Source organism: Sycon ciliatum, chromosome 2 (genome assembly GCF_964019385.1).
Source record: "Sycon ciliatum chromosome 2, ocSycCili1.1, whole genome shotgun sequence".
NCBI lineage: Eukaryota > Metazoa > Porifera > Calcarea > Leucosolenida > Sycettidae > Sycon > Sycon ciliatum.
Window position 1 is genome coordinate 44,906,696 of NC_088644.1, and position 16,429 is coordinate 44,923,124.

At 44.6% G+C, this 16,429-nt stretch overlaps 1 protein-coding gene across 1 annotated transcript in view; it reads right to left on the bottom strand.

Moving 5' to 3' along the window:
* Nucleotides 1-15,230, bottom strand: part of LOC135810909 (uncharacterized) — a 41,557-nt gene extending 26,327 nt beyond the window's left edge. Inside the window, exons 1-2 of the mRNA XM_065324303.1 lie at nt 15,097-15,230; nt 9,394-9,663 (exon numbers count right to left, since the gene is read on the bottom strand). Of these exons, the coding sequence (XP_065180375.1) occupies nt 9,394-9,663; nt 15,097-15,121 (295 nt within the window). The 5' untranslated portion in view covers nt 15,122-15,230. The remainder of the gene's footprint in view (nt 1-9,393; nt 9,664-15,096) is intronic.
* Nucleotides 15,231-16,429: the final 1,199 nt, after the last annotated feature.

Below are 16,429 nucleotides of genomic sequence, written 5' to 3' on the forward strand. Positions count from 1 at the left end.
GCAGTCCATCTCGCAAGGCTGTAGGTTCGGCCTCTGGTTCGGTTACTGACAGTATTAGCCGTGGTTGGCTATACAAACCCTGCAATCGCCACGCAAAGTGGTCATTTGCTACCCCAGCCATGTATTCCTTGGAATAAAATAAATAAATAATAAATACGCCGTACGGGTACGGGCGCTGTCGGCGGCGGTTGCAAGTGGTTGGGTCTGGGATCGATGGCGGTTGAGCTGTCAAAGTTGTTGTAGTACCCGCTTTGCGTGCTGTCGTACCGTCGTACCATATGGTTTGAACATTTACATTTACATTCCCGGAGTGGGAGTGCAGTTTATGCACAGACGTTGTTCTCCGCGACAAGAACAGTTGGTTTTATAGACTCCATTACCGGAGCTAGTACAGCATCGGCGTCTAACTTGACCGTGGTGGGAGTCTTTTCTACATACACTGACCATGGCCCGCGAGGCGACACATGCCAATTTCATGCAGTCGTATATATTCAGCTTTTACTTATTGTGTACTTGCATACTGGTATTAGTTTAGTCCCACAATCTGCGATAAAATGATCAGCTGTAGCACCTACTCCACTTTTATGTTTATGTATCTATGTCATCGGGTCGGGGGTGAGTGAGCGTCTGCGCCTGGGACTGTACTCCACGTTCGTCCTACCAGTCCTAACGTACAAGTGTGGCACTTGGGGCCTCACGCAATCTGCACTCCAGAAGTTGGATGCCTCCCACTGACGTCAGTTGCGGTCTCTCCTTGGCATCAAATGGCCACAGCGCATCTCCAATGAAGCTCTGTACCGGAGGTGCCAAATGGAGGAGATCAGCATCTTCGTACGCCATGCCAGGTGGCGTTTATTTGGTCACATCTTGCGGCTGCCACCATCAACCCCCGCAGTATTGGCAATGGAAATCTTTTTCGCAAACAACAGCAGCAGATGGCTTGGCCGGCCACGCGTCACTCTTCCTAGCGTGCTGCATCAAGATCTGCAGAAAGCCGGGCAGGGTAGACTCCTGACTCTGGGAGATCTCCATTCGCTCCGGGCAACAGCTGCATGTCGTAAGAGCTGGAAGGCTCTGCATGAGGCAATATTTTCATCCAACTAGTTACAAATCAATGTACTTGTAATCCCATATTAGCCCGACAGTGCAATGTCAAATCAACCGGATATTCTCCGTAATTTAACTAGTTACAAATCAATGTACTTGTAATCCCATATTAGCTGGACAGTGCAACGTCAAATCAACCGGGTATATCTTCTTAATTTGCTCATCTCCCTATGTTTCTCTCTCTCTCTCTCTCTCTTTCTCTCTCTCTTTTTCTCTAAAATCCGATCACGACAACAACCAAAATAATGTGCAACTCAATATCAACTGGAACTATAATATCATCACACATACAAATACTATCTTATATTACCCGAATACCATAATATCATTATGATTATCAACTCCCTCAGTATTTTACTCTTTTTTCCGTCGTTCATGTTGTTTTCTGCCTTGACATCAGCATCTTCCATATTTGATTTCTGTTTACCACCACTCAGCATAAGCGAAATCATCAAACATTTGATTGACGATTACGCGAAAATGCAAATAATAATAATATTATACTCCTAATTGCACTAATAATAATGTCATTCGTATCTTCCCAAGTTGTACATTGTACTATTGAGATACCGAATTCAAATAAATCAATACATACATACCTACAATTACACACTTGAGGAAGCGCACAGGGCGTAGAGGTCAGAGCACAAACAGTTCAAACTGACCCCAACAGTACTAGTGTTTGAACACTGACTCACCATACTACTATATACTATTATATACTACTATATACTACTATATACTATTATTATACTACTATATAAAAATTCGACGAGGAGACAATAATTTTTTTTTGTTCTTACTTGTATACCCTTGTTTTCTGCACACTTTTGTGATAAATCGCACCTCGATATTCCAGTGCTGTCATTGTATCGTGTCACCCTACCTTGATTGCTATATTATTTCCTTTGTTTTCATTTTGTTCTTTAGTACAACGGTGATTCCTGAAGAGTGTTGTACGAAAACTTGTTCGAATCATCTATTTTTTCCATTGCCCTTTTTCTTCTTACATGTATTTTTCCTTACCCTTTAGGTTGTTTCTTGCATCGTCTCCATCGCTTACATTGTTAATAAAGTAGTCCACATGTCGCTTCAGCTCGTCCTACTCATTGCCATATTAAATAGATGACACCTGTGGAGCACCGGCCCGGACTCCAGGCCAGAAATCACGGGGCTATCAGCGTGACTCGCCGCCCGAGACGCAAGCTGCGAAGTTTAGTGTCACTGTTGGCAACGCATTTGCATCTCTAAGTCAGGATGTGGATAATATATCTGTGCAATGACTGGAAGAAGATTAGGCAACGACCCTGCTGCTCATGAACTGAATATGCAAACGCAAACTCCAACAATTCGAATTTTACTGCTGAACATTAGGAGCCTGAGGAACAAAGTTGGAGAGCTGGCATGGCTTGCCGACCTTCACAGTCCTGACATCATCTGTGTCAACGAGACCTGGCTAGACGACACCGTGTCTGATGGAGAGATAGCTTTGGATGGCTTCAACATACTGCGCTCAGACAGAAAAGATCAGGCTGGTGGAGGAGTCTGCCTGTACTCCAAGGCATCCCTCCTGGTCAAGCCAAGAATGGACCTCACAGAATCGGCAATTGAGAGCTGCTGGGGAGAAATCCATTGCCAATCTGGAACTTGTTTGATAGGAACCATTTATCGACCTCCATCTGAGCCAGTTCGATACTGGGACTGCCTGGACGACCATCTCCATTCAGCTATAATGCCCGGGAAGAACGTGATTATTTGTGGCGACATCAACATAAACACCAATCCAACAGCACCTCCAGATCCACAGCTTCATTATCTATCTGACCTCGTGGCCAGCTACAGTTTATATCCCGGAGTTCACCAGCCGACTCGGTTCTCAGCAAACTCTGCACCAACCACACTGGATCAATTTTACAATACATTCGACCCTCTAAATATGGCTACTGTTATCCCCATCGCGTTCAGTGACCATGCAGCAGTTCTCAGTGAATTTCAACTCAGCCCAGTAAGAAGTACTGTAACTTCTGGGCTACGGCGACACTACCGAAACATAAATCATGACCAGTTCAAGGCAGATTTGGTCCAACAGGATTTTTGTGAAATTGACGGAAGCCCAACTGTCATGTGGACTGAGTGGGCCAGCCGCTTTCTACAAGTGTTAGACAGACATGCTCCTCTTGCACCAAGCCCTCGACGCAAGAAAAAATCAGTACCATGGATGAACCGCCAGTTATTACACCTCTTGACCAAGCGCAACCGGCTCCATAGGAGGTGGCTTAGTGATGGAACAGAACATTCCCACTCAGCTTTCAAGGCTGCCAGGCGGGAAGCTACCAGCTATAATAGGCAACAGAAAGAGACCTACTACCAATCCAAGTTTCGAGCTGCGTCTGGCAATACCAAACAGACATGGCACACGATCAAAGAATTGAGTGGTAAACATCGACAATCTCAGCCACCTCAATGTTCTGTTGATGCCATCCGAAACACCTTTGCAGAGATAGTAGAGGACGCCAGCCGCCCAGTGCATCTCTCATTTCCCTACGGGCCCGCCTCAAGCACTGATCTGACAGCCTTTGCGCCAGTGTCTATTGCCAGAGTGAGGAAGCTCCTCGAACGTTTAAATCCGGCCAAGTCCAGCGGTGATGATGACATTTCTGCAGCCCTTCTCCGCGCACATGCAGACGTACTGGCGCCATCCCTGACTTTGATCTTTAACAAGTCCCTGAGAGAGGGCATATTTCCTGCCCAGATGAAAAGTGCTAGGATATCGCCACTCTTCAAAGGCGGAGATCCGAGCATGCCAAAGAATCATCGACCAGTGTCCTTGTTATCGATTGCATCCAAAGTGTTGGAAAGGATAGTCCACGAGCAACTCACACGATATCTAGTTCAGAGCAATTTATTCCCGCCAACTCAATTCGGCTACAGATCCCACCACTCTACATCCGACGCACTAGTGCTAGCTGTGGAAGGTATCTGTGAGGCCCGCATGAACAGACTCAACACAGGTGTAGCCTTTGTTGATATGTCAAAGGCATTCGATAAAGTGAAACATCAAACTCTTGTGCAAGATCTGTTCGAACTTGGCATCTGCGACACGGCACTCTGTTGGCTGGTGGATTACCTCTCTGATAGAGAACAGTACGTTCAGGTTGGCCAGACTAGAAGTCTCCCGTACACCAGTTACTCAGGTGTCCCCCAGGGGTCGGTACTGGGCCCACTGCTATTTATTGTCTATGCCCGCGGCATAGCAGAAGAACTATCACCGTTTAATGTGGGAGCAATCCAGTTTGCTGATGACATCTCTATACGATGTAGCAGGGAGTCTGCGGAAGCTGTTTCTGCACACCTTTCAGCTGCTGTTCAGCACCTGGCCACCTGGCTGAAGGGCCGTGGTTTAATTCTTAATGAAAGAAAGACACAGATATTGCCTATTCCCCCATCCCCATCTCAAGCACTTGAGCTGCATGTCATTTGTAATGGGCAGACGCTGCCTGTTGTGAAAACGGCCAAGTATCTTGGCCTACATTTCGACTCAGACATGAGCTGGAACACCATGACAAGCCATGTTGCACGCCGCGTTGCCGCTAAGATTGGGCTACTAAATCGAAGTGCAGCATGTTTGCCTTTTTCTTGCCGTGTTCAGTTTTTCAGGTCCTTTATACTATCAGAATTTGACTATGCATCTGCTGCCTATGCCCCTTTCTTATCGTCTTATCAGGATAAGCGCCTAAATAGTTTGTTCAAACGTGCGGCTCGCTCGGTGTGCAGGGCAGCCCCTCGCACTCACACGGCTCCCTTACTTGAACGCATGAATGCCCATACCCTCAGCATATACACCCACATGCACATCCTTGTATTCATTTGGCGCTGCCTGAACAAATCTTCAAGTACTCTGTTTGCAAGCTTTTTCACCCGTAGTCCCTCTCTCCGAACACGAGGAGGGAACAGCAAGTTACTCATCATTCCTGTCTCCCCCACTGCATCCTCAGCTAAGCGCATTAGCCATGCTGGAGCTATCCTGTGGAACCAGCTCCCAGACACAGCACGCCTCGAAAGAAAGCGCTCCACTTTCAAATCGCTAAGCCTGGCCTTTCTGTTAGGCAGTACCGTCAACTAGGATGAACTCATCTGCTTCACTACCTCTCTCTCTCTCTCTCTCTCTCTCTCTCTCTCTCTCTCTCTCTCTCTCTCTCTCTCTCTCTCTCTCTCTCTCTCTCTCACTCACTCACTCCTTTCTTCCCGGTTGCCGTGATTGTGACTTTTTTTTCCCCTGCTGCCGTGCTCATATTAGTTATCTAACTACAGCTGTATCTTCTTCTTGGTTCTGTTTGTCCGCTTATTATTATATTTTCTTTTCTCTTATTATCAGTGGGACCATTGTCATTAGGTTTAGGCCTGTTTTGGAACTCCACTTTAAATAAAGCCAAACAAACAAACAAACACAAATACTACTATATACTATTATATACTATTATTAACTGGTTTGAGGGAAAGAGACAAACGGGAAAGGTCTGAAGAAAAAATTGACTGTCACCACCAGGACTCGAACCAGGGACCCTCGCTTGTAGCCAGCGATGCTCTAACCACTGAGCTATGGTGTAGTCGTCATATACTATTATACTATTATATGTATAGATTATAGACCGGTTAGGAGGTCTATACAGGATATATAGACCGAGTAAAAGACCGAGGTCCCCCGAGGTCTTTTACGAGGTCTATATATCCTGTATAGACCAACTATGAGGTCTATAATCTATTTATCGTGTTCTCCACGTAATAGTTTCTCTTCATATACAACATATCCTTGTAATTCTAGTATTATACTATAGCCTATGCCGCATTGTACTGCATTGAAAGTCAAGATCATAGTCTAAACTAGGTTCAGCATCGGTAGCACAGTGGCTGGGTGGTAAGGAAGAGTGACTGAGATTCACAAGGTTGTGGGTTCAAATCCCATCTTGTGTATTTCTGCTTTCTTCAAAAATTTCTTTTTCTAAGTTGGAGAGAAAATTTCTAAGTCCAAGAAGTTCTAAGGAGTCAAATATAAGTAGTCAAATATATCGTGTATTTGACTAAGCAGTCAAATACGCGATATATTTGACCGCTTAGGTATCAGGGAAATTAGTGGGGTCAAATACTAAGAAGGCGATAAACTATTATATACTATTATAAACTATTATATAATATTATTTACTATTATATACTATTATTTGTATTTGTATTTTGTATTTATATCATTATCTCATGGCACATCATGATGACGGCCAATAAAACTGAGACAAGGGTGAAAGCCAACCACAGCAGTAAAACAGATAAAAGAATACAAATAAGAGGCAAAGAAGGCAAAGGAGGAGACAAACCAGCAGGATATACATGAAACCTATAATTGAGCAGAGATTTTAGCAATAAAATTATCCATCGACGTGCTGGTCTTGGCCTGCGTTGGTAATGTTGCCCAAAACACATAGCCAGCAAAGATCGGGGATCTAGTGAATAGGGTGGAGGCAGCGCGTGGGAGACTGAGTGAGTTCCGGGTGTTCCGTGTTTCGGAGAACCAATTATAAGCCTGCATATGCAAGGGTATTTTATTTAGTAATATTTTATGTATGAGAACACAGAGGTGGTACTTATGTCGAGTGGAAAGGGGACTGATCTTGGCAATTTCGTATAGACTAGCGGAGGGAAAGCGACGATCTTTGCTAAATAAGATTTTAAGGAGCATGCGGTTATGGGTTTCTAGCTTGTTCAATACAGTAGTAGTTATGCCACACCAAGCAGTATCACAGTAGTCAAGTAAGGGCAATATATAGCAACGATAAAACAAGCGTTTGCAAGAAAGAGGAAGATGTCTACAGTGGGCTTGAAGAGCCCCAAGGATGGAGCTTGTGCGCTTGCAGACATACTGCACATGGGGTGACCACGACAATTTAGAGTCAATAATAACGCCAAGATGCTTATGCTCTTCAACAATGCGAATAGCAACACTTGAAGAAGGAAAACAAAGTGGCAGGGAAGGGGGAGAAGGGGAAATGTACATAGCTGCCGTTTTATCAACGTTTGGCTGCAACTTCCAATCATGCATCCAGGTTATAACTTTCCCAATGCTTTCTTGCATGGCTTCGTGCAGGCGTATAGGGCAAGCATTGGAGCAAAGCAGAGCTGTGTCGTCAGCGAAAAGGCTATTGACTATTATTTACTACTATTTATCACTCTTCTATATCGACCTCCACTAATTCTCGTGATCCTTGACTGGTCCTATATTACCCATATCGCCGCAATATCGACCGCTTATATCGACCGCTTGTATCGACCACTTAGGCATTGTAATCTTTCGACTTTGGAGGGACTAAGAATTTTTCTCTCCACTTCAAAAAGAAAAATTGAAAGAAAGAAGACAAAGGAAGAGAACAAGCAGGATTCGAACTCACAACAGTATGAACCTCAAGCAACCCCTTATACCACCCAGCCACTGTGCTGCAGATGCTGAACCCTGTTGTTCTTACAGTCTTGTACCCAAAATAGGCAACATCCTATGTACACTATAGTACAAATGCTATTAAAAAGGTTACAATAGCTCCTAAAGGTTCAAATTTTGGGGTTATGGCAAAGGAATCGTGATAAATAGGATATTGACCTCGACTTCGGTCTATATGGGAAATATAGGCCTCGTAAAAGACCTCGGCCGACCTCGGTCTTTTACTCGGCCTATATTTCCCATATAGACCTCGTCTTGGTCAATATCCTATACATATTACTATGTTATTGCCCCCTCTGACAAAGTTACCGTAAGTATCTAGGACTGACTCTCGATTCAAATTTAAGTTTCAGTGCCCACGTTTACTCCCTCAGGGAAGACATCGGAAAGAAACTAGGTGCTTTTCGACGTGGAAGGAGGAACCTTGCTGTCCAGGCCAGAAGGCAGTTCTACTTGTCAGTAGTCCAGAGCAAGCTCGAGTACGCCAGCACTGCCTACGTCCACTGCCTCGCTGACAAAATGAGAGATTAGCTGCTACGCATGAGTAGGAGAGCACTTAGATGCATATTTGAGCATGACACATTCACGCGGACATCATACTTGCTTGAGCGATAGCACATAATGTACTTAGACAAAAGATATCATACTAAGTCCATATTCTTCGTGTTCCGTTGCATCCACAATATCTGCAGTTCACTCCTCTCTGACATGTTCTCCCTTCGCCGAGACTGCGCTCACACAGATAGAGTAACCCGCAGCCAAGTCAATTATTCCCTTTCCTTACCCATTGTGCAAGCTCAAGCTGGATACAGATCTATTTCATTCCTTGGTGCTGACCGCTTTAATGCGCTTCCCGAATCCCTTCGCACAAATCATATCCCCAATTCACTTCGCCAGAAACTTTCAATTTCTTTCATCTTGGGCACCCTGTGAGAAGACCTTAGGGTCTGTTGGGAATGCCCAAGTAAAATAATAAAATACAATACAATACAATACAAAATACTATTTGGTGTTCACGAGGTGTTTGTCGCGCTGGAAATGGAGCATCTCTGTAGGTTTGTATCCCTAACGAGGATTGTGCCTGGAGAGCTCTCTATAAGTGGTGCTCTTCAAGCACAATCTTCCTCAGCCTACTCAAGCTCCACTGATGAGGGATGAATTTCCCGAAACACTGTGTATTGAGCAGTGAATGGTCCAGGTTTGCTGAGTGGAAGATTCGATAGACTTCTCGTGTGCTCGGGATGGCTGTGGTGAGTCAGTCTAGTGAGAATTCAAGTTGGCAGGGAGAGCACCAGCTCCCACGTAGGGAGCAACACACAATTTTCCAAGTATCGCCGAAGTCGCACCAACCTCTTCTTCAGATTGAATATTACCGGTATATAGTTCATAAATCTAAGACACGAAACAGTGCGTACGCTCAGTCGATTGTAGCTCAATTCTGTATGGTACACCTCGCACAATGACCTCACCTTACGGGGAGTTGTTTTTTTTGCTGAACGAGTCTGTATAATGTTCTTGATACAAGAGTGCAAGGAGCCTTGCTGTCGATGCCCCCCCCCCCCCCCCACACACACAAGTTCTTTGTTCTGTGGTGAGGTGTGTGTGTGTGATAGAGCGTGCATGTGTGTGTGTTTCTGTGTAGGAATGTGTAGGCGCTTGTACAGGTGAGTATGTGGTACAGGTATGTGAGTGAGAAAGGTAGACTAAGTCCTGCAGCCACGTCCTATGGAGGGTCTACGTGTAAAGTGGTATTGGGATCAGATCGAGGGATCTAGATGAAATGGTTTTCCTGCTTTTGTACTCACTGCTTGATTGTTGACAGTCCTGTGGCATATGACAATGCGAACGGCTCCGGCCAATGATGTCCACACAAGAGCAATTGTAACCAGAGCTTTTCAGTTGGCATTGTGTATATCCGAAACAAAGTGGGTATTGCCCATTTCCAAGGCAAGTAAATCCAGGTGTTGAGCATGTTGGGGTAATAACTGGTACTGAATCATTACAGCGGCAGTAATAATCGGTGGTTCCGTTATTCACAAACATTTGAAAATATCCAATGGCGCAAGAAGTGGACACTGGAGAATATGAAGGAGAAAAAAACAGTGAAAGACTATGCATTGGAGCATTTGATTTCATAATAGCAGTTATCACAATTGTTCTGATAAGTAGAAAAGGTTGCACTGTGTGGTCAAATCCATCAATCCATTCTCTTTTCTCTTATTCTCTTACTCACTGACGCGCGGAATGCAACAATCGATTTCAGATGATAAAATTCTTTAAAATTCCATCAATTCGTTGTTGTTTGGTCATGTCTGCATCACATAGTTATATTCTTTATTGCACGTATAAATTTACTTTCTCATCGCCGACTCTTCAAATTACATGTATTATCTTTTTCTTTCTTTCCTTTCTTTTCTTGCCGTGGTTGGCTATCAGCCCTCTCTCGTATGTTGTGTGCCAATTGGTCATGAACAACGAGTTACATGAAATAAAGCAAAATAAATTCGGAATAGCGCTTCACGCAGCTTCATGATATCAGCTCGTATTGAGGCAACACTGCTAAAAAATAGGATGCACTGCTACCTCACACAGTCCAACAATCCTTGCTTCACAACGTTTTGGTCACTCTGACCATCTTCAGGATGGAGTGGGCAAGGAAACAAGGCAGACTTCAAAAACAACAAGCTGGCTAGGTGGGTGCCGAATACAGCGATGAAATACTACAAGTCCCAACCGAAAAATGTCACCTGCCACAAGATCACAATGGTGTTGACAGTCGTCACATGATGTGAGAGACTAAGGTGTCGATATGTACAATTTGTGGGTTCCACACAAGTAGTAGGTAACGAGCGGGTTCTGTGCCAGGCGGCGCCCTGCCCCAAAAATGGGGCATTATTGAAAATATGTATTGGGTGCCTGTGGGTTCGAATCTCATTTTTTCATTTTTTAGGGGTGGGGTGTTATTTATTTATTATTTTTTTAGTTATTTATTTTTGCACCTCGTGGCATGTCAAGACAGCCAATTGAATTGAGGAGAGGGTGAGACCAACAACGGAAGAAGAGAAAAAAAGAAAATGAAGAGCACGTACACAAAGTGGGAAGGGATTAGCAACTTAAAAAGCAATGGGATGCTCAGCGAGCTATGCAGCGTAAGTGGTGACTGTGACTTTGTTTACTGGGAGATACTGAAGTGCTGTCTGACGAGGGTACGGAATTTGGGCATATCTGGAGCTTGTCTAACACTGGGAGGCAGTTGGAGCCACGTGGAGTAGGAGGAAAAGAAAGGAGAATTTACGAATAGGGTAGACCTAGCTAGGGGGAGACGAACGCAGCTTATGCCCTGCCCTACATCATACATCTGCATCATGTTGCATTATGATGTCTAAAATATCACCGTTTCTAATGTCAATTTTATGTCACTTTTTCTTTCAGTACTCTGTCCGTTTTGTGCCTAGTTGTTGAACTTTCTGACTGTATAATAGTATCTAGTTACATTTTTTTATCACATTGCATAAACCTACGGAAGAAGGGGAGACAAAACGAAGACGAAACAAAAAAGACAACAATGGGTGTGTAGGCGCTACATGAGCTGCGCTGGTGAGATACAGTGGACTCCCCTACCAAGGGTCTCAGGATCGGCGTACAAAGCAAGCACCATGGGAGAGGGGGGCGAGAGGAATGGCGGAGAGAGAGAGAGAGAGAGAGAGAGAGAGAGTGAGTGAGTGTGTGTGTGAGAGAGAGAGAGAGTGAGTGAGTGTGAGAGAGAGAGAGAGAGACAGAGAGAGACAGAGAAAGAGACAGAGAGAGAGACAGAGAGAGAGACAGATAGAGAGACAGAGAGAGACAGAGAGACAGAGAGACAGAGAGAGATAGAGAGAGGGAGAGAGAATGTGCACAAGAAAGAAGAGAGAGAAAGAGAAAGAAAGAGATGGGTAAGTGAGGGAAAGAGAGTGAAAGAGGTGGAGAGATATAAGTATAGAGAGAGAAAGAGTTCAGCGGCATATCGTCGCTATGACTATAGTGCTACTTTTAGAAGAGGGTCAACATAATGATTTGCATCCACTGATGGCGGGCCAGGGTGATACATGTGCATGGCTAGCACCAGTCATGAGCAGAGCACCAGTCACTCTGTTGCAGGTGACGGTATGCAGCAATCTTGAAGCTCTGCAGGTGTTTCCGGGCTGGGTGCTTGTCCAGATTGCCTGTGGCAGTCTATTCCACACTGGCACGATGCAGTATGGGAAAGAGCGCAGAAGGTAATCAGGAGCTCGTGGCGAGAAATTCAGCTTAAGCTGGTGGGGATGGTGCTGTGCTTGGGCTGCTCGTGTGCGCCGATGACGTGGCGGTATAGCCGGCGGGGGACACATGGCTTCACCTTGAGGCAGACCATGGCCACACATCAGTTTGTACAGTAGGCAGAGAGCAGAGACCTTTCGCCGAACAAGGAGGCTGGGAAGAATGGTACCAGGGCCAATGACATTTAGGGCGCGGAGCTAGACAGCATCCAGCATGGCCAGGTGTGAGGGAGCTGATCCCATCCACGCCAGGGGGGCATATTCCAGCATTGGCCGGACGAATCCTTTGTGAACAGTCACCCTGCCCGCGTGGCTGAGGAGGGGTGCTGCCTTCTGCAGGAGGCCCAGCCGCTGCTTAGCACGTGATGCCACTTGCCGAAGGTGGAGTCTGTAGCTCAGTTTAGAATCAAACGTCACTCCGAGCACCTTCACAGATTCATCTGGTGGGAGAGGAGTTCCGCCAAATGACAGCTGGGGAGTCACTGTGTCCTTCCGCTGGTGCGACAGAGTGATAGTTTGGGATTTTGATGGCTCAAACGCAATCTTCCATCTCTTGCCCCAGGCATGAAGCTCATCTAGGCTGCGTTGTAGTGAGGCATTCGAGGCTTGTTCAAGGAGGGAGTACAACGTTGTATCATCAGCAAAAGTGTTCAGGTTTGTGCCATGCGACAAGCAGCTTGAAATGTCATTTACGTACACGAGGAACAATGTAGGTCCAAGGATATTGCCTTGTGGGACGCCAGACTGGACAGGGTGCACCGATGAGCTCTGGCCATGAACAACAGCTTTAATGGTGCGACATTGCAGGTAGTAGGTAAGCCATGCGAGCAGTAAACCCCCTATCCCCAGCTGGCGGGCCTTGTAAAGTACGCCAGCATGCTGATCTCTGTCCTCAAGAAGGACCAGTTCCAAAAGATTGCAGGTCCAGTGCGCTTTCAAGCTTCAAAAATCTAGGAAATCGCCTCATTCTGCACATTTTAAGCAGCTTCTCAATTGTTTCTGGCTTGACATTGAACAGCAAGAAGATGAAAAGCACTTCTTTCTCAGTTTTTTCGAGTAAACTACCTCTCCAACCACGTGGCTTTCTCTGAAGGCCATTTTGTAGGGGCTTTCCCATGGCCATGTGCTGGATGCATACCATGTCGATGTACTGACATGACGATCTATGATGCATGCTGTCATGCACAAGGACGTAGACTACTCAGTAACCAGGGGTGACTACAGTCAGTACTCTGTACTGTATAGTAGTCTAGTGACTAGTGTAGAGTGACTGAGTCAGGGAGTCGTGATTTTATGACTGCCTCTTGAGAAAATTTAATAGCAACTTGTTTGGTGTGAATTTCTAGGTGGTAATAGGCAGTGGTATGGTTTTAGGACAGCGTTTAGAGTGGCTGAAAGCTTTGCCAGCTAGATAATTGGTTTCATTCTGCAGCTCACTGGTTTGAGAATACAGTGTTTTTTGCAGCTTCTTCAACGGGTATTGTGCACCATCATCAAGGTGGTTTCTTGTTTGTGATGTAGCTTTAACTAAAAGTACAACAAAATCAACAGCCTACATTCAATAGCCACAGCCCATGACAACCAGAACAACAACAACGACTACAACAACAATAACATAGAAATTGTCCATGAACATAAGCACCTTGGTATAATTATTGACGACTGTCTAACATGGGCTCCTCATGTAGACTATATTTGTAAGAAAACTAGTAGTGTTCTCGGCATACTATATCCTCATCGTTCTTATTTGCCAAATACATGCCGTTCTATGCTCGTATCTACTATTTTCCAGTATGCATGTCAGTCCTGGTGAAGTCTAAGTCAGCATCTTGTGAACAAACTTGAAATCCAACATAAATCTCTTCTTAAAATATTGTTTAACAAGCAGCGTTTATTTCCTAGTCTTGAGCTCTATTGTATCAGCAATACTCAGCCACTGCAAGATAATCTCAAACAGCAGCTTTGCATTTTGACCCACAGAATTCGCCTAGGTAAAATTCCCTTTCATATCTCCGTATTCAATTGGTTTTCTCTGTCCCGGTCCACTCGTAATGGTCTCTCACTTCCCCGTGCTAATTCAGCCGCATTTACCAACTCTCCTCTGTTTTTGTCCTACAGCTTTTGGCTGCAACTTCCCCAGCATGTTAAGACATCAAAATGTCTTTCAAGCTTTAAAAATGCACTCCGATCGCATAATGTAGTACGATAGTACGATAGGATCTCCTTGCTGGATTCTTGTCTATCCTTCTTTTTTTTCTTTTTCTTTATTCCTTTCTTTTCTTTTCTTTTCTTGCCGCGGTTGGCTATCACCCCTCTCTCACACTTTGCGTGCCAATTGGGCAGGGACCACGAGTTGTGTGAAATAAAAATTAATAATTAAATGAATAGATGTGGCAGGCCTCAACGCCTTCACAATATCCATGAATTTTACTAGTTCATGCACATCCAGAAACAGTTCCTTCATACACTGGTAAATAAGCTCGTAGATAGTCATGGCATCTGGTTGCTAAGTAGCAGCCCAGGAGAAGAGAAGGGTACAACACTTTGAAAGGGGCTGAAACGCAGTCCTTAAAAGCCTAAACTTGCACTCATGTCTAGAAGCATATGCGTCCACCTGGGGAAAAAACGATGCACATAATTATTCAGTCCATGTTTTTCTTGTTACTGAGTGTCATTCATCGTGACGGTCGAGGAATCCGAGTATGCCAAAGCACGTATTCCTAAAAAGCAGTTCCTCATATGGCAAGTGACGTTTACACATTGCTTGTTATTGCAACTCTGTGTTCATAAGAAATTTTTATGCAAGTAATTCACGTTTTGCCAGTATCTGACTTCATCCTTCGCAATTGCCGATACGCAAACAATGTACTTTGGTTGCCTAAAGCCAAAAATAGTGCCTGCATGAATCCTAATGTGTTGTCTACATCATCAATGTAACTAGTGACAGCCTGCACTGCAGACAAATTTATAACTTGTCTTGCACATGGCAATATATGCAGGTGTCAAATGACACCTGTTGGCCATGCTAGGAATACTGAAAAAGGTGTACGTCCTAGGGTTAATATCATCAACACAGCGGTTAATTTTGTTACAGCGTGGCTTGGTCTGCATCAAAATTATCTTGGTAACAATTGTGGGTGATGAAACATTGGAGATACCATGGAATGCATTAGACCGTTTGTTATGATTTTGACCATCAAAGTCGTAGCATACCTTTGCTTATGTACACCTCAACCATTGGATCAACCGAAACACAGGGGGCATAACAGCGACTTTCGCTGGAGGTGATTTTGCCGATACCATATAAAATGACATAGAGACGTGGCGTTATAATCAGAGAATTACCATAGAGAAATCTACAGAAGACGAAAGAAATCAAAGCAGATTGGGAATTAAGAAACAATAATGGAGGAAATAGTGTTATCTACTTCGCTGATGAATTGTTATGAAGATTTTGAGCGCCACACTGGAAATCGCGCTCATTGGTCCAAAACCCGCTAAACAGAGAGTCCTGGAGGCCGCTCAGTTTTTATCAGCTTCATCCAGCCGCGCAATCCCTATAAGAAGTACACATTTTCAACAGGTCCCCTATACAGGAGTCCAGTTTATCCAGTCATGCCACCCTGTGTGTAGTGCCCGAAAGAGAACAAACACCTTTTCAATTTGCCTCGTGGCAGCGCATTCTTTTCTTCACTTCTGCCATGCTGCCAGTTCTGCTATGCAGTTGCTGACAGTAATCTGTCTCGAGGTAACGTTTCAGCATTGCGCGGGATGAAAGCAGAAATCGGAGAACGGGAAAAGTTCAGCACAGTTCAAAACTGACGAGTCAGGTACCCTTACACTCTCTTTCGTTGGACGCCGCAAGGATATCTTGTTTCACTGGCCATGGCTGCTAGTTCTGCTGTGCATTTGCTGACAGTAATCTGTCTTGACGTAACGAAGGAGGAAAAGGGACACGCTCAAAATCAAATCTGGAAAGCGTCTTGTGATTCTCTGAAGAAGTTGCAGCAGTGCGCGGTACAACGGCAGAAAGTGGAGAACGAGAAAAGTGCAGCACAGTTACGATATGAGGAGTCAGATACACTGACACTCTTTCGTTCGACGCTACAAGAATACCCTGTTTGACTGGACAAAAGCTGCTTGTACCACGTTGTCAAAAGGCTGTCCAAGTACCTGACAGGACGATGACAGAGGTATTTAAAGGAAGTTATTACTCATTCCATTCTTCTGCTGTTCTGTTGTTAGGCTTGAATGTTTTCCATTTTCAAGGAGCGTTTCGCGTTTGTTTGATGTTGCTTGAATGAACGGCCTAAAAGTACTCAACGTCTTCATAATAGTTGCGTGACAATAATATCAGTCCTCAAGGACTGAAATTGCAAGGACATTGCATCAATCGTCTAGCTATCATCAATTTCATTTCATGACAATTTTTTGTTATCCCTGTGATAATGTGAACTGCACGGTACTCTTCCTCTAGTATGATGTCAAATACAATGGGATCCACAAACGCAATGTAAGTGTGCGCGCACCCGTCCACAGCATTCGT